Here is a 21430-nt window from a genome sequence, read left to right on the forward strand (position 1 = left end):
GCTTCCAGGTCTGTCAGTCAGAGAAAGATCAGTTGTTTTCTTCCGTGGCGCAATTCCTTGGAATGCTGGTTATATGGTCCTTAGAATCATAGAATTGTAGTCATCTAGTTGTGCAACTCCCCTGCATTGCAGGAATCTCAACACATGGTCCCCTTTTTAGAACAGTGCTCTTAAAGAGTGATTTGGCCCCGAGGGCCCTTCCCAGTTCAACCTGTACTTAATGCCCCATATTAAAGTGAATGGTCTGTTTGGATTAGGCAGAAAGATGATGACAATTAATTAGAATCGCCTCTTTTCATAGTTCTCGAAACAGCTTTCTGAATGCTTAGACTGGAAAAATACAGTCAATGTGAGAAAAAGAAGATTCGTTATGATGCAGAGCAGAACAGTTAAGGCCAGCAGCATTCTTGGAAGAATTCCACAGAGCCTGGAGAAAAGGTGCATAACTGCTCAGCCTCTTTTACAAACAGATAATTGACTCTGGTTTTTGACAAGTGACTGTATGGGGCGTTGGCAGAGAGAGACAACAGGCCATTGGGTTTGTGGGAAGGATACAGAAAGCCAAAATGTACCCATGTCCATGGGAGGGTCACTGTAAAGTGTTAATGACCCTCCCCCTCCCAATGTATTTTTCTCTTACACAGTTCAAGTCAGACACCGTTTCATGTTGAAGGGAAGAGCTCTGGTGGGAAGTGTCATTCACTATGTGGGAAGTCACCTGATTTCTCATAGATCACATTTTCCACTTGTACGAAAATGGCATATGGCTCCAGCTCACTCTCCTACAAAACAGAAGTGCACCCCTTTGAGAAAAATACATGGCTCATCACCTAAGTAAAACTCTGAAGCATTTTAAAACATGACGGAAGCTGCCCATTTGTTTCTTTCATCTCATGATATGCAGAAAAATGTTCTGACTTATCCCCTAGCACCACCCCAAGAGAAATACAGTGGTACCTTGGTTCCCAAACACTAAAAAGCTGAAAGTAAGTGTTCCGGTTTTCAAATGTTTTCCAGAAGCCGAATGTCCAATGTGGCTGTCAGCTATTGTCTCCGAGGCGCCTGCACCAATCAGAAGCTGCGCCTTGGTTTTCGAACATTTCAGAAGTCAAATGGACTTCTGGAACAGATTAAGTTCGAGAACCAAGATACAGTGGTGCCTCGCTTAACGAATGCCCTGCTTAACGAAATTTCCGCTTAACAAAAGGTTTTTTCCAGTGGAGGTTGCCTCGCTAGACGAATTCGTTTAATGAAAAATTCGTCTAGCGAATCGCGGTTTCCCATAGGAATGCATTGAAATTCAATTAATGCGTTCCTATGGGCAAAAAAAAAAATTCAAAAAAATTTCAATGCATTCCTATGGGATTCGCTAGACGAATTTTTCGTTATAAGAAAAGACCCGTGGAATGAATTAAATTCGTCTAGCAAGGCACCACTGTACCACTGTATTTGGTGCTTTTGGTATTTATTTTGTGTTTTTGTTTTTGAGGCTTTTTTGGTTAATTTGTTTTTGTGACTGAGTTCAGCTGACTGACTGATTGTGTGACAGCGAAAATGGATAAAAGTCCCCCCTCCAAACAATGACTATCATCAGAGCAAGTAAGGAAAAAATAATTTTAATTTTCATCATCTACAATACTGTCTTATTTATTTTATTTCATAGTACAGTACATTGATTATTGCTTTCATTTTATGGATTAATGGTCTCAGAGAGTAAAATTTATGTTAAACTGCTGTTTTAGGGGTTGTTTTTAAAAGTATGGAACGGATTAATCCGTTTCGCATTACTTTCTATGGGAAAGTGTGCCTTGGTTTTGGAACGCTTTGGTTTTGGAACGGACTTCCGGAACACATTAAGTTTGAGAACCAAGGTACCACTGTAATGAAAAAATGTTCCCTTTATACTGCAGAGTTTTTATATTGTGAAATACACTGTGGATGTCAATATCAAAGTTATTAAAGTATGGAATATGATTAGCAGTACAGTGGTACCTCAGGTTACAAACACCTCAGGCTACAAACACTTCGGGTTACAGGCTCCGCTAACCCAGAAATAGTACCTCGGGTTAAGAACTTTACCTCAGGATGAGAACAGAAATCATGTGCCGGCGGCGCAGCAGCAGGAGGAGGCCCCATTAGCTAAAGTGGTACCTCTTACCTGGATGCTTGGTCTTGACATTGTTTCAGGACTTTTGGATGCAGCAACTTCTTTTTTTCTAGTGTAAGCAGGGAGGGGAAAGTATAATTAGATTCCTTCTTCCAGATACCATGCAAAATGGGTTTGGATCAACATGTCATCTATAAGACCCTAGGAAAATTCCAGATCTAGTATACCCATTGATATATCTTACAACTGATCCTAATAAACGTACACATTCCACTGCAAATATATAGAGTATCACCACTACTGTGTTAGAACTAGGGACTAACTAATCTGTCAATTAACATTTATCTCAGTTTCCCATGTTTTTCAATTTTCAGTTCATTATAGCATTTTCCACATCGGCTGGCAATTAAAAAAAACCCAGTGCATGAGAATTTGCACACATTTTAAGGTAATTTTGCAAACAATTTCTCCCAGCCGAATGAATTTTCCTTATTATTTTCACAAATATATGCAATTTTGTATGTTTGTTTTGGTTGGAGAACACATTGAAAAAAATCAGAGAAGTGTGAATTTTTAAGGATGGCTGCGTTTTGGTTCACAAATTGGTTTGGGAAGTGCAAATTACCATAAGTAGGTTCATGTTGAAATTCAAAGAACTAAATGGATTTCTCCCCATCCTAGTCACAACTGCTTTTCTTGGTTTTCTTGTCTCTGAAAGGTCTTCCTACATTCTATCCTATGAACCACCTTCTAGTCCCAGAGGCAGAAAGCTGTATAAATAATGCCTTGCTGTTTTTCTGTAGTAAGTTGAATTCATGGCCATTGTGGCAGCTGAGCAATTGTACAGAGCTGTGGAATTGGCTTATGTTAGGACTTTGGCATACATACCTTCCACAGAGGAGGTAGATGAAAATTGAAAGCAGGAGAATTCCCAAGACACCAGCAAGGCTGGAAAATAGAATGGTGATTGTTACATCTTCCTTTTTTTTTCTTTGTCCACCTGGAAATATGCAAAGTGCAAGAAATGCCAGTTAGGAGACATGGGTGTAATGGATGGAATCGATAGATCAGTCAACAAAAGATAGAGTTGCAGATTAGAATTTGTATGTACCGCCTGAAGCTCAGGTCCAAACAACAAGGTATATATAGGATTCTTTTGGAAACCTCACTGGGTTCTACAGATATTATTATTATTATTATTATTATTATTATTATTATTATTATTATTTTATACCTCGCCACTCTGGGCAGCTTCCAACAAATACCAAAATACATTAAAATATCACAGATTAAAAACTTCCCTAAACAGGGCTGCCTTTAGGTGTTTTCTGAATGTCAGGTAGTTATTTATCTCCTTGACCTCTGATGGGAGGGCGTTCCACAGGGCAGGCGCCACTACCGAGAAGGCCCTCTGCCTGGTTCCAAGTAGCTTTGCTTCTCAAAGTGAGGGAACGGCCAGAAGGCCCTCGGCGCTGGATCTCAGTGTCCGGGCTGAGCAATGGGGGTGGAGACGCTCCTTCAGGTATATAGGACCGAGGCCGTTAGGGCTTTAAAGATAGCTTAAGACAACCATGGGAAAGTGACTTAGGCAAGACAATTGATTTAAAAACATGGCAAGCCTGTGGAACAAACCCCCATTTCAAACCCCATCCGTGCACATTTGGGAGAATGCATATGAACATATCCATAGGAGATACCTACCCTTCCGATGTCCTGAGTTAGGCTTGCCATATGTCCGGAATTTCCCAGACAATGTTTCAGCCTCTAGAAGCAGTGTCTGTGCAGAAATCGCTAGAATCCATGACAACCCATGTCAGAAGTTTAGATTTTGACAACAACTTGGGGAGGGGGAGCTCAACCACTTTGGGCAAAAAAAAGCTCAACATCTTTGCCCAAAAAGAGCTACTTTGATTCCTGTTTGCAGCAGCCAGATTCATGGTGGCCAAAGGCATCCGCAGATGACTTGCAATACTATTGGTACCTCCAGATCATCGCGGGTGCCACTACCGAGAAGGCCCTCTGCCTGGTTCCCTGTAACTTGGCTTCTCGCAGCGAGGGAACCGCCAGAAGGCGGAGGTGGAGATGCTCCTTCAGGTATACTGGACCGAGGCCATTTAGGGCTTTAAAGGTCAGCACCAACACTTTGAATGTGTGCTCGGAAACGTACTGGGAGCCAATGCAGGTCTTTCAAGACCGGTGTTATGTGGTCTCGGCGGCTGCTCCCAGTCACCAGTCTAGCTGCCGCAATAAGTATTATTATTATTATTATTATTATTATTATTATTATTATTATTATTCGTCACCCATCTTACTAGGTTGCCCCAGCTACTCTAGGCAGCTCTCAACAAAATATTAAATGTCCATTGCTGACCTAAACTGTTCCATGCAGAATTTTCCATGGGAATAATTCCAAAGGGCTGCCTCCGAAGGAAAACATTACACCAGACCTGGCCCTTAGACAGAAAAAGGAACTACAACCATTTGGGGGAAATTTTCTACTTTTTAGAAATATTACAGGCCAAAAATAAAATGTGAGTCCCAAACCCAAGATCCCTGGAACACACCACCAGAAGAAGGATAATAGTGGATATTAGTAAATTGATTTTTATTTCATTTTATTTTTATCCCATTTTTCTAGACACAAATGCATCCAGAGTGGCACACAGTAAGAACATTGATTAAAAAATACTGAAAAGGAACATTATGAATTGCCTTTTGAGCTAAAAAAAAATGCACTCAAAATGTTATAAAGAAAAATAATAAATTCAAAATATTAAAAAAAAGTCCGTGGGAAATGGACCTTCAAGTAATAATCTCTAATGAAAAATGGGGAACTTTTAAAACACTTTTGGCCCAGTTAAGGGAATCTTCTTGGAAATTCTTACATAGGTGGTATCTTTCATCGTTCTCTGAAAAGCTGATGTGTCAGATTCATGCAACCAAAGGGAATTCCATCCTCCATCTGTTCTATAATGTGTGACACCCATTTTGGGATTATAAGCATCAAGCAGATTTTGTTTATAACCCCCTAAGATCTCTTGTTAATATGTGGAAAGATTTTTGGGAGTGAAATGTAAGAATTTGATTTTATCCTTTTAATCAAAGTGGTTGATGTGTTGAGTTATGTTGTCTTATGTGCGATCTGAAAAATTAAAATTAATAAAAATTCAGAAAGACAAAGGAAAAAAGGAAGGGGGGGTCCTCTGTATCCCATATCTTACCTGTACCTTTGTGTCCCGTGTTTTGTTTTGTTTCCCATTGCAAAAATATTCAATTAAAAATGTGTGTGTGTGTGAGAGAGAGAGAGAGGGTGTGTATGAAAAAACAATAAAACAGGGTAAATTACAAGTTAAATCTAGATCAGTGTCACATAAATGGGAGATGTAACCTGGTGTGTATGAAAAAACAATAAAACAGGGTAAATTACAAGTTAAATCTAGATCAGTGTCACATAAATGGGAGATGTAACCTGGAAAGTGCAGCAGAACATCAAACCACCCAGTCATCAAGATTTCATATACCGTAAGTTGCAAATGTGGGAGAAAAGAGAAGTCCCCAGTTGACAAAAGAATACGTGTGAAAAGGGGGTGATCCTGAGATCTCTCAGGAAAACGTATCAGAGAGTGGAAACCACAAATTAACACACAGAGAGAAAGATTATTAGGGTTACCTAATGAGAGAGTGAGGGACTCATTCCATGCAGGATGGGAGACAAAGCAAGTTACTTCGCTCCCCTCAGAGCTGTTGACCTTGTATATACTGGTGACGGTCTGTGTGCCATTAAGCAAATATTCACTCTTGGTGTTATACTCTCCTCCTGGGGACCATGAGATCTGTGCCGCTGGTTTCCCTGCAACTGCCTTGCAAATGGCAGTTCCATTGACGTCGTCATGAATCAGGGACGCCTCAGGAGGTACTGGAGGGAACAAAGTAATGAGGCGAAGAGTCAGTTAAATTTATCAAAGTGGTGGGATGAGGTCTGCTCTAGACTAGAAGTGGGAAATGGAGGGTGCTTGGGCAGTTGTGGGCAGCATTAACGCAGTGTAAACCTGTCAGGAACTGCATTTGAGTAGTGGGGGTGCCTTGATCCCACAGTGAGCAGGGCCAGACATACAACCACACACACTTAAAGCAGGCAGCTGATAGCCGTATCTCATGCCCCTCCTGTCCTGTAGCCCCATAAAATGGGTGTTTTCCGCTGCAGCATGTTAGAGGGTGTGCATATCTGGTTCCCCACCTCTGGCATAGAAAGACGGACATAAAAGGTAGCAGATCTGCATATTCCAGACCCTCCAAGTGTCCCTATTTTCCAGGGACAGTCCTGGATTTACAGAAGCCACCCTGGTTTGATCCTGGAATGTCCCACTTTTCATTAGGGTGTCCCTATTTTCATCAGAGAAATGTTGGAGGGTATGGAGTTATCTGCCTCCTGAGCTATCTAAAGACAGCCCTGTGTAGGGAAGTATTTTTTTTAAAAAAAAAGTTTAATGTATTCTTATGTTTTTATATATGTTGGAAGCTGCCCAGAGTGGCTAGGGCAGCCCATTTAGGTGGGTGGGGTATAAATAATAAAATTAAAAGAATGTCCCTGCTTTCAGCAGAGAAATGGTGGAAGGTATGATATTCTATTGGTATATACCGTGTTTCCCCAAAAATAAGCCATAGTGATAGGCAGTTTAACCTTGTGGGTTAAACTGTCCCATACTTAATAAATAAAAAAAGACATCCCCTGAAAATAAGCCACCGTGTGGTTTTTTTGAGGAAAAATAAATATAAGACAGTGTCTTATTTTTGGAGAAACACGGCATGTTGCACCAAAATACACATTTGAGGGATGTCAGGGGGACTTCCTACAGGGAGCCTCCCCCCATCACCCTGACCAGCACTTCGCACAGCGAGAGCGGTAGCAGCAGGTCAAGAGGAAGTGGAATGGAGGAGGGAAGGCTCTAGCTGTTGGGCAAAATACGCACCAACTGAGTGGCAACAGCGGCAGGGTCGACGAAATAACAAAGTCGTCTTCAGTTTCTTTGCTTGCTTTTATTTACAATTATATACACCACACTCCTCTACTCCTTTCCTCTCATTTCACAATACATCACCACAACCACACCCATGAACCATTTGGGTAGCTTAAATACAGAATTCAAAATAGTCAATTACCCAATCACATTACAGTAAGCAAACTCTACCTTCAAATATTCAAATTAGCAAAAGCTCACAGGTGTGCTATCATTCAGAACAAGGTTACAAACACACATCTCTGTGTAGCACCATTGACCACATCAGTCTTAAAGGAAAAACCTAACAACCCCCTGCTGGTCAATGATGCGTAGCAGTAACATTCAGCATCTTCTGTGTATGTTTAAGATGCGTAGCTGTTGGCAAAGCTTTTGTGAAAATATCTGCTATTTGCTCTAGTCCAGCTACATATTCAAAAGTAATATTTTTTTCATTAATCATTTGTTTTTCATTAATCATTTGTTTTTCAAACTCCAAACGTAACCGTAACGTTCTGGTACATTGGGTATTGCCTTCTGATGTCAAAATGGCTATTCCACTTTGGGAATCAATGTGCACAGGTATTGGTAATTTTACTTTTATTTTTAGGTCTGCAAACAACTGCAAAAACCATTCAATGTCCCTTATGGCTTCAGAACATGCACAAAGTTCACTTTCTGTGGTTGACATACAAATTATACGCTGTCTGCGCGTTCTCCATTCAAATGGACATTCATTGTATCTGTAAACAAAACCGGACACACCTTTATATTTGAAAAGTTCAGACGCATGAGATGCGTCACAAAAAATATCGAACCCTGTATCATTATGCGCCTTAAAATGTAACCTGTAATGCAGCGTGTGTTTAAGATAAAGCACCACTCTTTTTAACGCTCGAAAACACTGCTTGGTTGGATTCTCCACAAATGTGGAAAGAAAATTAAAACTGAAAGATATGTCTGGTCTGGACACGCGCTGAATAAAGTTCAGCTTTCCTAATATCGACCTGTAAAGTGTTTTGTCATGAAAAGGTGCATCCTCTTCAGTAAAAGTAAATCCACATGTTAATGGGGTTTCTTTTCCTTTTGCGTTCTCCAAATTTAGTACTTCTATTAAATCCTTAATTTTTGCAGTTTGGTGTACAGCAAAAGAACCATCTGCTTCCCTGTCTATTTGCATGGACAGGTAATTCTTAACTTTCCCCAAATCTTTTACATCAAAGCGTTTACAAAGTTGAGAAAGAAACAACTGGTATTCCTTTAAATGTTTACATGAAAATAATAAATCATCAACATAAACGGCCAATTTGACAACAGAATTACCACATTGTTTGGTAAAAATGCAATTATCAGCTTCCCCCTGCGCAAACCCAAATTCAATCAAGGTTTGTTTTAAAGTTTCGTGCCAATTCCTGCCACTTTGATACAGGCCATACAGAGATTTGTTTAATTTACAAACTACCCCAGGTGCAGCATCTACACCATCTGGAACTTTCAAACTTCACACTCGGAGAAAACACATTCTCATAATCAATGCCTTCCAATTGTTGATAACCCCTTGCTACTAACCTAGCTTTATATCTCACTACTTTATTTTTATCATTGAGTTTTACTTTGAACACCCATCTTGAGTCTATGACCCGCATATCAGGTGTTTGCTTCACAAAAGTCCAGGTGTTATTTTGATTTAGAGATGCAAGCTCAGAATCTATTGCTTTTATCCATTGTTGAGCTTGTGACTTTGGCATGGTTTGTATCTCTTTAAAACTTTTTGGTTCAAAATTAACTTGGTTACAATATACATTGTTTGCAACTTCTATTTCCTCATCAACAGTAGCAATGTTTCTACGTTTAAACAACTGCTCCTGTCGTTTCTGCCTTTGTAGCTGTTGTTCATTGATGTAACGCTGAGGCGGTCTAGTTATCCTACTGGAGCGTCTAAGCTCTGGTAAACTTTCACTGTCAGCTTTTAAATTTCCTTCCAAAACTTCAGAAATACGGCTAGTAGAGGGCTTTGGACTTACATTGTGGTCTGAGTTGTCCATTGCCTCTTGTTCCCCTTTAAACTCACATCCTCCAATCTCTGACTGATTACTGTCAGGATCGGTATCAACTGGCTGCTCGTTAGCATCAGCTGTACTCTTTGGGGATATTTCTTTAAGACCATCACTATCTTGAAACTCAGCTACACCATCCCAGTGTACTGAAGGTATAATGCTACGGGTAAGGTGAAACTTTTTTGTGTCTGGTAAATAAATGCGATAATTCCCTTGCTGATATCCCATAAATTTACCTGGGATACCTCTTTCCTGCAGCTTCCCTTTAGCTGGGTAATGCATCATAACATCACTGCCCCAAACACACAAATACTTTAGATTGGGACGCTTTCCAAAAAGCATTTCATAAGGTGTTACTGTTAATGCAGAATGATAGGATCGATTCTTTACATGCGTGTAACAGCTCAAACATTCAGCCCAGAAGCTATCAGGAAGTTGAGCATCATGGAGCATTGTTTTTATCCCAGATTGTAGGTTTTTGTTAACAACCTCAGCAATCCCATTCTGCCAGGGACTCCTGGGTGAGGACACTTGGTGTACTGTTCCCTGCGCATTTAGGAACTCTTCAAAATCCTGCGACATAAATTCACCTCCAAGATCAGAGTACAGATTTTGTATATTTTTACCAAAATGAGTCTTAACCCAGTTGCAAAACTTTTTATACATTTCTAGTGCTTGAGACTTCTTAGAGATTGCATATGTCCAAACATATCTGGTTTTCTGGTCCACAAGTGTTAGCCAGAATCGGGACCCTCCAAGAGATTCTGGCAATGGTCCTACTAGATCACAGTGAACCCTTTCAAAAGGCTCTGCTACTTCTCTCATAGTGCTTTTGCCCTTTCGTGCCACCTTAATTTTATGTTTGCAGCATGACAGGCAGTTCATGTAAAATTTACACGGTTTAATCTCTAGACCATGCACTATATCCCGTGTTTTTAAAACATCTGCAAAGTTTTTATGACAAAGCTTGCGGTGAGCTTCATGTAAGCAGTTTTTATGTGGCTGGCAATTTGCCAACCCCTGCCTGCTCCTATTGGCTACACCACAACAGCTATTGCTTCCTCCTGAAGAGGAGTGAAACTTGAGTCTGTAAAGCCCATGAGTCTGTTTTGCATAGAGAACCTGCTTGTTGGCCCGATAAAATCGGCACATTTTTTCAGTAAATTTAGCTCTAATACCTTGACGTGCAAACTGATAAACTGATAATAAATTCCCACACAATTCAGGGCAATAAACAACATCTGATATAGTAATATTCAAACTATGCAGGTTTATAGTCCCCTTTCCAAGTGAGGGCAAAACTATTCCATTCGCTAAATGCACATTTCCAGTCTCTGGTGTGTAGGTTATGAAGAGACTGCGATTGCTGCACAAGTGCTGCGATGCGCCACTATCGATGATGAAAAAGTCCCAGTTACCTCTTTTAACCTCACAAGGCTGTGGTTCTGCAAAGAATGCTTTCGGCTCGGGTCGACTACCTCGCTGCGGTCGCTGTGAAGGCTTCCACGCCTGAGTGACTGTGTGTCCCTTTTGCGACCTAGAGGAAGTCTTTTTACTCTTTGCTCTGCATTCCGAAGCAAAATGTCCCAAAAGGCCACAGGCAAAGCATTTCTTGTTGGCTCTTAAAGCTACAACATCCCTGTAGTCATTTGAATGCACATTCTGCTCTTTGGGAACCTGCATGATTGAGGCATCTCGCCTGTCCAGCTCTGCCATCAGTTTTGCAGTCACACCTTCAATACTCAGCTGGTCAGGAGGGACCAAAGCAAGCTGGCTTGCGACTGCATCATACTCTTTGTTTAATGAGCAGAGGATTATAAAACAAAATTGATTAACAGGAACCACAACGTCTCTTCTCAAAAGCTCCAACCTGATTTCTTGTAAATGTCTCAGGTGAGCTGCCAAGTCATCGCCAGGTTGCAGCTTTGCCTGATAAAGCTGGCGGTAAAACGCCAAGGCTGACGCAGACTCTTTTCTCAAATGGACCGCAGCCAAACTCTCCCACATTTCTTTAGCCGACATTTTATCTCTGATATACACAACTTGCTGGTCGGACACTGCTAAGTTTATAAAAGCTTTGGCTTTGTTATCCCCCCGTATCCATTCAGGGGTAATTATCTGAGGAGGGTCATCTGTGGCGTAGTCAAACAGGTCCTTACATTCGAGTAACCCTCTCATTCTAAAGGACCAAAGACTATAATTACCATCAGTTAGTTGAGGAAAGGTAAGCGCCGTCTTTTCGCCGTCATCCATCCTGGATATACTTCTGGCTCCTTTTCGACTGGCAGACAGCTCAGCTTCGCAGCCCTCTTAGCAAGCAGTTCAAACACCCATGCGCAGTTCCTGAGCCCATAACCGGATGTTGGGCAAAATACGCACCAACTGAGTGGCAACAGCGGCAGGGTCGACGAAATAACAAAGTCCTCAGTTTCTTTGCTTGCTTTTATTTACAATTATATACACCACACTCCTCTACTCCTTTCCTCTCATTTCACAATACATCACCACAACCACACCCATGAACCATTTGGGTAGCTTAAATACAGAATTCAAAATAGTCAATTACCCAATCACATTACAGTAAGCAAACTCTACCTTCAAATATTCAAATTAGCAAAAGCTCACAGGTGTGCTATCATTCAGAACAAGGTTACAAACACACATCTCTGTGTAGCACCATTGACCACATCAGTCTTAAAGGAAAAACCTAACACTAGCAAGGTATCAGAGCCCCAGCACTGCCCTAGCCAACAAGTAGAAGAGGGAGCACAGCCTCTTCTGGCGCCCGAATTGAGGCGTGTGCCCAAACGCAGGGTTAGAGGGCAACGTTTTGGGGTGCCCAAGCTTTTATGCTGGCGCAGAAGCAAAAGGGCACCGTTGCCGGATTCTGCAAGTGACTAGGAGGTCATGTTTTCTGTTATCTCTGCACTGTAAATAGTATGCACAATAAAACCCTTAAAGACAGAGCGGACTGGAGCGTCTTTACTTGGGTATAGCCGCAACAATCCCCTGACAAGGAAGAAATAAGGCCCTTACGAAACCTGATGAGTAAACATATTCCTATACATGCTGTCAGGAATTGCTGACCACTATTCCATGTAATGAGCAGAGTCACTACAGCAGGAAGAACTCGTGGTCTGACTCAGCGTGGCTGGCCACTGACTCATCCAGGGCAGAGAGCAGGATTAGGTCTCATCTGCACTAGGCATTGAAAGCTGTAGCATACCACTTTAAACAGCTTCCACTGAAGAATCCTGGAAACTGTAATTTGCTAGGAATCCCCCTTCCCCTCATAGAGCTACAATCCCCAATGTGACTTAAAAATCAACCCCTCTTCCCAGCACAGAAGCGCACATCCTGACAGACTTTAAGTTGCAGGGAGCAGTCCCTGAGCCCTGCAGGCCAGACTGTACTGTGGTACAAATTTGTGTAGCTGAAACCATTACAAAAAACAAAATACATAAAACAGAATAAAATGCATCACACAGTTAAAATAATTATTAAAACCAGACATTTTGTCAGATAAGAGTTTGCTCCTCTGAAGAATTTGACATTGTTCCTACAAACTTTTCTCTGTAAAATTGCCACTCCAAAAGCAAAACAAGAAACTTTTTCAGGCGTGTAGAGGGATCTGTCCTCTAATAAAAAGTTAGTCGGATACCAAATCGATCTCTAAACTGAGCAATTTAAATGGAGTATCTGAACAAGTCTTAAGTCCTCATAGACTGGGCAAAGCAGTGGGACAAATCTCTGGGTACATTTCCTCCAAACTTCATAAGGAATTATATGACAGCGTCCTTCAACAATGGCATAGTGCATAGACCGGAACTACAGAGTTGTAAAGGCTTTTCTCCATTTGACATTTGTGGTGCTGGTTACATACATAGTGAGCGTGAGGAGTCTGAATGGGTAGTTTGGGCAGACAGGACAGACAGAAGTGCGAGAAGCACGAAACAATGTTTTATAATATGAGATTTCATGTGGCAGGATGCCATCTCAAGGTCTATGGAGCTCAGAACTAATGCAGACTACAGCTCTCATCATGCTGTTTTTAGAGACTGCTGGGAGAGGAGGGAGCCTGAGTTTTATGAAGCTGAGCAGTCAGGTGTGTGAAGAGGTGACTCACTTGAAAAAGACTCTCGAGCCCCCCTCCATATGGCTTTTAAAACACTATAACGCATGTTTTCTCTGGATTTTCCTGCAGAGTTCCACATGGTGTCAACATTATTCTGCCGGTATTCTGGAATAATGCAGGCGCCATGCCAATTTTTCTTCTGTTGCAGAATATCAGATATTTGAAGAAAGATCCTGTGTGATCAGCCTATGTGTTCAATGGTGTGGAATGTTTGGGTGACCTTCCACTGTATGATGTGGCAGGGGGGCTGAGAGTGATGGGCATTGGCCTGAGTGATGCCTGTTTCACATCCCTTCTGCCTCACTTCAGTCTGATAGGAGAGAGCTAGTGGAGATCCGAGGAGGACAAGAATGGCAGACAGTACTGAAGGAAGCTCTGGAGTTAGCTGCAGTGGCCAAGGATATCATGGAATACCAAGGGTGAAATGTCAATGAAAACACACACACACACACACACACACACACACACACGAATTTTGCTGGTTGAATACCAAAACAGGGAAGGGAGATTTTGTGACATTTTAGGAGCAGTAGTTCCCTCAGAACACATCCTGCTAATGGTGTGGATAACAAAATGCCATCTCACTCACCACAAATTTACATTTTCTGCACAGTATATTGCTATATTCAACCTTCCTTTCCCAAGCTCTATTCCCTCCCTCCCATTTCACTTTTGTCAGCCTTTTCAAACTTGTGTACTTCAGCATTTTGTTTGGTCATGCTGAGAAGAAAGCAGAGGAGAGGCATTGAAAAAGCAGATTGAAGCAGAATAAGCTTTAAGTCCTATGTCTGAAAAGACTATGTCATTTCTATGTTCTTTGTTCACAACGAAAAAATATTAATAAGCGTGTAGTAGTTGTAACAGCAGCTGTAGAAGGAAGAGCAGAAGTAGAAATTGTTTTTAATCCAATTTTATAGGTTATTTTTTATTGCATACATTTTATTGCATACAATTTTAAGCACTGTTGTTGTTTTAAGCACAGTGGTTGCCAGTAGCTTAAAAGTAGTTTTAAATGTTTGGATTCGATAAAATAGATGTAGCAGTCTCATATGATGATTTATAGGTAAGGAAAAGAACATGGAGTTTCTTACCTAATATGGTTAGATTATGTTCATGGCTGAATGTTCCATCAGCAGTTGCTGTAGAACATTTATATATTCCTTCACTGGACATTTGTGCTGACTTTATCTGAAGGGTGGAGTTCTTGTCTGGTCTAGATAACCAACACATGCTGTTCTCACTGCAGTTTCCCCCTGTTTGATTTCTTTTAGTGATGTATGATAAATAGCAAACGGTTCCATTCTTTAAGTTGGCATTCCATGATACCATTATCATAGGTCTCTGATGGGGGCAGTTCAGCACAACTTCAGTGCCAACCACTGCATCCCTTTTTGACTTGCCTGGAAGGATACAAAAAAGAAGTGCCATCAGTAGGTTTTCCTAGCCATAGCTGCCAAGTTTTCGCTTTTCTCGTGAGGAAGCCTAATCAGCATAAGGGAAAATCCCTGTAAAAAAGGGATAACTTGGCAGCTATGTTCCTAGCTGGTGCTGAGGACTGCATTTGAGACCAAGCTGTTTTTTTTATCCTCAGATACTCCTTAATAAAATCCAAAAGGAATCACAAAAACACAGGTTTCCCAATGTGTTAGAAAGAAACTACCATGAAAGGTTGTGAAACACACCGATGTAAGATATACTACAAAACAACTTAACAGCAGAGATATGTCTCGTGAAAGTTATACCCTCAGATACTTCCGATCATTGTTACACTGTAATCTGCAAAAAGTGGTAAATTTATCAGATGCAAGGAGAATTATGCAGAAACTGGAATAAAATGCTGGGAATTATGAACCGAACAAATTTGCTCTGAATTTTTAATTTCATTTATTTCAAACATCTGTTTCCAGCTTTTCTGCATCATAGTTTATTTTATTATTTATTAAATTTCCATACTGCCCTTTAGTCAAATATCACAGCGCAGTTTACAATATAAAAACATAAGAGACCGCCCAGGCACTCACCAACATTTAAAAAAGCTAAACAAAATCAAATATTGGTAAAATTCTTTTCTAAATCCACCCTATAAGCGTAACGTAGTGTAGTGTAGTGTAGTGTGTTCACATATTGATATAGCTCTCTCTCCTTTTAAATCAAGCTTATTCATTAATCTCTCCGGGTCTTAACAACTAAACTGATGTAAAATAGCATTGTTATCTTCTCTACTATAATTCATAAATACAGGTGTGCAATGTTACCTTCTGCTAGCTGAGGTTTAATATTGTTCACCATCATTGCTGTGACTGAACTGTTGGCATGATGCTGGACAGACTTATTTTGAATGGACCCTCTTGCTGGGAATGATCCTAAAAACAGTCATAAAACAAAACCATAAATGGACCATGATGTATAATAGTAGTAGCAGCAGCAGCAGCAGCAGCAGCTATAAATCAACACTGTTCACGTAATTGTTCTAGAAACTGAGGGAAAGATTAGACCGGTGAATAAGACACCAATACATGTTAAACAAGGCACGTAGCCCAGGTTAATTAGTATAATGACCATATAATTTTATCCACAAGAGAAGACTCAACCTCTGGAGAGGCTGCCAAAATCATTCAAGATCTTCTTTTGGAAATGGATACATGTACTGTAATTTTCATATTTCACTGCAATGCACAATTAGGTGTGCGTGTTTAGTGGTATGGAGCCAGTGTGGAGCAGTCTCTAGGTGGGGGGCTCTGGTTATCCAGCTATTGCACCGTCAGGCAGAATCCCCCAAAGCCCCAGGCAGCCCCCGAGCGGAATGATGACACAAGACCACATTCTATGAGATTAAAATTGGCCACAACTTTATTAAGAATTCAGATGTAGGGAGACCTTGGCTCAGGCGTTGGTCGTATATCCTTCCCAGCCCCCCAGCCGGGGATCTGGGTAGTTTCAGGGTAATCCAGCATGTGTGGGGGTTGGGCTAGCTCTGGAGAACATATGTTCAAGCAGATAGCCCGCCCCCCCTCGTTCGCAGCCACTGGAGGGGGAGGGCAATGACAGCCTATTGCGTATGGTCAATGCCTCCCCCTTAGCCCCATTTACAGGAACCCTGTTATCGCCGCTGCAATGGGGGCGGGGGGGCACTGCCCCACACATCCCCATTTATGTAGATGACTAAAGGCCTGCATCCGCCAAAGTTGTGACGAATTGCTACGGGAAAGGCGAAACCTGCCAATGCAGGGAAATTCCTTTCCGGCCCTTCAACAGCAACCTTGTTGTAGCAGCGCCTGCATGCGTGTACGCCTGTGGAAGGAAATAACCTGCAATGAAATCATTAATTTTTGAGAGTGGAGGGTGGGAAAGCTCTGGGGCCGTCGACTGCTTCCCAGGAATGACTCTGCTTCAACCGTGTGCAAGGTAAGGTTACCTCCTTCTACCTGGCCAAACCCCCCGGCAACGCCTCCCCAAGCTGGATTGGACAGGTAACTGCATGGGCTGAGACCACCAGTATCCAGCCCGGGAAGGCAGCACCAGCCCCGAACTTACAGGGCTGCCTCAGGGATCCCAGGGGGCTGCATGTGACCGCGCAAAATGCGCCTCCCCTTTTATGTGGGGAACTGTCATTGTCAAACTACATTGTTGAACCCATCATCCCATGCCATTGGCCATGGTGGGGCTGGGGCTGATTGGCGCTGGGTTTCAAGAACATCTGGAGGACCACTGATTCCCCAATCTTGGTGTAGTGGTTCCGAGTTCTAGACCAGGACTTGGGTAACTCGGGTTTAACTCTCCACGCAGGTGATAAGCTTACCTTGGGCCAATCACCATTAATATACATCCCAAGCTTGTTGTAAGACTAAGATGGGTGTGGTAGAATAATGAGTGCCTTCTAGAGAAACCATTAAGGTGAATGTTGAACCAGAGTTTTTAGAAAGCAATTTGAGGGATGAACCAATTCATGCTATAAGCAAACGTAACTGCAGTCTGGCGGACCTTTGTTTACTGAAAATACCACCTCGGCAGAAGGCATTAGGAACAGAGAATCGGGAAAATTTCTCCATAACATGGAATGGGAGATTGTGTGGGGCTGGACACAGTGGTGAGGTGGATAAGGAAAACAAGCTGAGCTTGAATCCAAGAACTTTGGAAGCACTGTGGGTGAATGGTTCCCGCATCTGAGGGAAATGGTCAGTTGCCTGACCTGGGCAGGGCTGCATTCCTCCTGAAGGAGGAGATAGGCCTGGAAGTGCTTCTAGATGTAGCTTTGTCACTAGAGGTCCAGGTAGCCTTGGTGGCTAGAAGTGGACCTTTTACCTGATGTTCCTGGTACAACAGCTTTGGCCACTCCTGGACAGGGAGAGCTTGGGCACAATAGTTCAGACATTGGATTGTTGCAATGCACTCTATGTGGGGCCTCTCTTGCACTTAACCCAAACAGTGCAGTTAGTGCAGAACGCTGCAGCACAGTGGCTGACGAGAACGAGACCATGTCTGCATATAACACTGCTGCTCAGAGATTTGCGCTACTTTCCCATTTGTTACTGGGTCAAGTTCAAGGTGTTACTATTGGTATATAAAGCCCTTAATGGCCTGGAACCAGTTGCTTGCAGGATTCCCTTATCCCATATGTGCTCACTGAACCACTTCAATCTGCAGATCTGACACTGTTATAAGTGCTATATAGTATTCATTTTACAATTGTAAGCAATTGATCCTTTAGTGTGGTAGCACCTACACTTTGGAACTCCCTGCCCGTTGACATTTAGGCAGGCAGCTTTGTGATACACCTTTGGCACCTGCTTGAAATATATATTTTTTAGGCAAGTCCATCCAATAATAATAATAATAATAATAATAATAATAATAATTTTATTATTCATACTCCGCCCCATCTGGCTGGGTTTCCCCAGCCACTCTGAGCAGCTTCCAGCAAATATTAAAACAAAATAAAATATAGATGTTGACACATTTTAATTTTTTAGTGTTACTTTTAATTACCTTTCAAATATTTTTAATGGCTTATTTTAAAACGGTTTTTATTGATAATCTTAATATTTATTGCAAACTGCTTGGAGGTTATACTACAACCAAGTGGTATGTAGATTTTGTAAAACAGTTGTGAGACAAGTGCTTAATGGGACCAAATGCGTATCTGAACCACCCTGTAGGGATGAAATTCTTTAGAAGGTGATTTGGAGCAAGGAAACTGTAGGTAGAGTAAGGGTTAAGAACCTACTGGATCACCATTTCCAGTTGCCCTCTCCCAAAGTTGCTTTTCATATAACAAAAAAAACAAGCTTCTGCTTTATCATTACATGTGTTTGTATATAATGCAGTTTGACCTACAAATTCCAGCCAATATATTAAAAAGGATAAAGCACAGTTTTGTTACTTGAGGAATGGAAAGACCTCTACACAAAGGACCATTTTGGTCCACCTCTGAAAACTGAAGGTTGATACACACAAATTATATTTATCGGTACTGAGGATTTTTATGACTGTTTTGACACGTGCCAAAATTACAGCTTATTCTCCTTTTGCAATAGACTTTTCAGCAGTTTTCCAAAATGTGCTGACAGGCCACCATCTCAACACCATGGAGACAACGCCTGTTTTAGTAAACCTTCACTGAACTTTCGCCTACCATCTTCTCCGACTATTGTGGTCAGTGGGAATCTATTTATTCTCCATTTCAAACGCCTGAAGAGGGAGGAAGAAGGAGGTTTCCTCAAGTAAAACTTTAAATTGTTCTGCCATCATGCAATCCATAATTTTTCTTTAAGTTATTATTTATAAATGACACTTTTTAGTTTATTTTCATTTGTAATATTTTACCTCCTGATTTTTAGAGGATATTTTGTTCAGTTGCCTACTGTGAATTTTCCTTGCAGTTTTCTAGCTGATTTTTATGTATAATGTTTATGTTGATACTAGAGGAGACTGTTCAGTTGTTAATTACATTTTTTAGAATGTTGTATTTGCTGTTTATTTGAGATGTTTTAACCTTTGTTGTAATGTATTTAATTATAAGCAGCATATAAATGGTAATATAATAATAATAAAATTAACAGGAGAGATAGAAACTGTTCTAATTGTTAGATTGTCTCTGCACAAAACTGGTGTTTTGGATCACTACTTTAGTGAACTCAATCTACCTGCACCCAACCAACCCCTCACAATTCCAGCCAGCAAAGTTGGTCTGTCCTCTGTTTTCCTTCACCAAAGGAGAAGTATTCAGATTTCACGTAGTGGCCTTCCAAATGGGCTGGAACTGATGCCAGCAAAAGTTATAAGCTTTTCAGCAGGTGTGATAGACAGAATCCCAAGAGAGTTCAAAAAGAGACATTATAACTTTGTTTATAAAGTGAGCATATTTGTGTAATTAAATTCAGACATATACTCTGCTAAAGCAGAGCAGGGGAAACTGCCGCCTTCTAAATGTTGTTGGGCTCCAACTCCCAGCCAGCCTCAGCCAGGATAGCCAATGGTCTGGGATGATGGGATTTGTAGTCCTGCAATATCTAGAGGGCCAAAAGTCTCCCATCCCTATGCATAATAATACTGTAATTATACGATTTTATACTCAGGCCAACTCCCAGCTAATTCAAAGTAGGTTTTTCTTCCTCTTTAAAAATATTTGGTTTGATAAATGTATGCCGCTATTTGCACCTTAGGACTAAATATTATAAGCAGATGATAATGATCCGGTCCATGCTGCCTGTTCCCTAGCCACTTTGCTACATATCCTTTAATGTGGGTGAAACTGAAAGGCGAAGACTTTATAAGAAAAGGCAACACCTTCAGTGAAAAGTAAGACTTACCCATGGTTGCCATCACCACTGTGACAGTGAGCAGGGTACAGGCACTCCAGTTCTTCAGAAAAAAATTAATTCCACATTTGGCTTCCATGGCGCACACAGTTATATCACCACGATATCCATTCTGATGTATGTTTAACCACCAATACAGTGAGCATCTTTTCATGCAAACGCTTCATCTCAGCTAGCATCTCTGCTCCACTTTCTACATCCCTAGGTTTCTACAGCAACTCTGTGTGCTCCAGACTGATTAGCTCCTTTGGGTTGGAGTGGTTCTTCCTTCTGCCTTGCCACTTGTACAGGGTTTCCTGTGCTTACTTGTCAAAAAACCAAACACAGAGGAAGCAGATGAAGTCACTTTCCTCACTGGTTATCGGAACAGGACTGCTCTCTTTGGGAAGACGAGCCCCCACGGTAAAACTCAAGAAGATAAAAACAGGGTTGTTCCATCAAGCTTCCATGTCAGAGGAAATTTCATTTGAGCTGAATGATACTTAAAAAATAATGCTACACCATTTCATGGAAGAAAATTCATGGGCTGAAGAGCTGTCTGCATTATGATTTCAGCAGCTTCCACTATTTACGCTTTCTACATTCTCATGCATCAAGAAAAATATTGTAGTTTCCACCACAAAAAGGTGACATTTCTTCTGCCGTCAGGTTCCCTGGTGCTTGCTGCTGGTAGGGTTGATGAGCACTAATGGGGAATTCATACAAGTACGTATATGGGAACAAATTAAGGAGCTAATTTGAGGGGTGGGTTCCTCCGTTCACATTTTAGTGGGTGTTCAAGGTTCAGAACTTGCCCACACAGAGAAAAACAGCATTTTCACTTCAGATGAAATGACTCAGGATTCTGTAGAAACCACAGTTTTATTTTACAGTGGTACCTCGGTTTATGAACACAATTGGTTCCGGAAGTCTGTTCATAAACTGAAGCGTTCATAAACTGAAGCGAACTTTCCCATTGAAAGTAATGGAAAGTGGATTAATCCGTTCCAGACAGTCCGTGGAGTACTTAAACTGAAGCGTTCATAAACTGAAGCGAACTTTCCCATTGAAAGTAATGGAAAGTGGATTAATCCGTTCCAGACAGTCCGTGGAGTACTTAAACTGAAGCGTTCATAAACTGAAGCAAACTTTCCCATTGAAAGTAATGGAAAGTGGATTAATCCGTTCCAGACGGGTCCGCGGAGTACTTAAACTGAAATGTTCATAAACTGAAGCATGGGTGTAATTGGTTCCGGAAGTCTGTTCATAAACTGAAGCGTTCATAAACTGAAGCAAACTTTCCCATTGAAAGTAATGGAAAATGAATTAATCCGTTC

General features: G+C 41.3%; 1 protein-coding gene across 2 annotated transcripts; it reads right to left on the minus strand.

Moving 5' to 3' along the window:
- Nucleotides 1-2: 2 nt before the first annotated feature.
- Nucleotides 3-20473, minus strand: CD200R1 (CD200 receptor 1). 2 transcript variants are annotated; one of them, XM_035115039.3, is made up of 7 exons: nt 20106-20473; nt 15552-15659; nt 14388-14696; nt 5778-6023; nt 2996-3107; nt 2159-2216; nt 3-782 (listed from the first exon to the last, which is right to left on the minus strand). In XM_035115039.3, exons 1-7 carry the CDS (start codon nt 20266-20268, stop codon nt 696-698), a joined length of 1083 nt encoding a protein of 360 aa, XP_034970930.1. In that variant the 5' UTR covers nt 20269-20473; the 3' UTR covers nt 3-695. The 2 variants fall into 2 exon arrangements, with proteins under 2 accessions (XP_034970930.1, XP_034970931.1); XM_035115040.3 differs by having other exon boundaries at nt 601-782; nt 2996-3055.
- Nucleotides 20474-21430: the final 957 nt, after the last annotated feature.

The sequence above is a fragment of the Zootoca vivipara genome, chromosome 4 (assembly GCF_965207765.1).
Source record: "Zootoca vivipara chromosome 4, rZooViv2.hap1.1, whole genome shotgun sequence".
In the NCBI taxonomy this organism is placed as follows: Eukaryota; Metazoa; Chordata; class Lepidosauria; order Squamata; family Lacertidae; genus Zootoca; species Zootoca vivipara.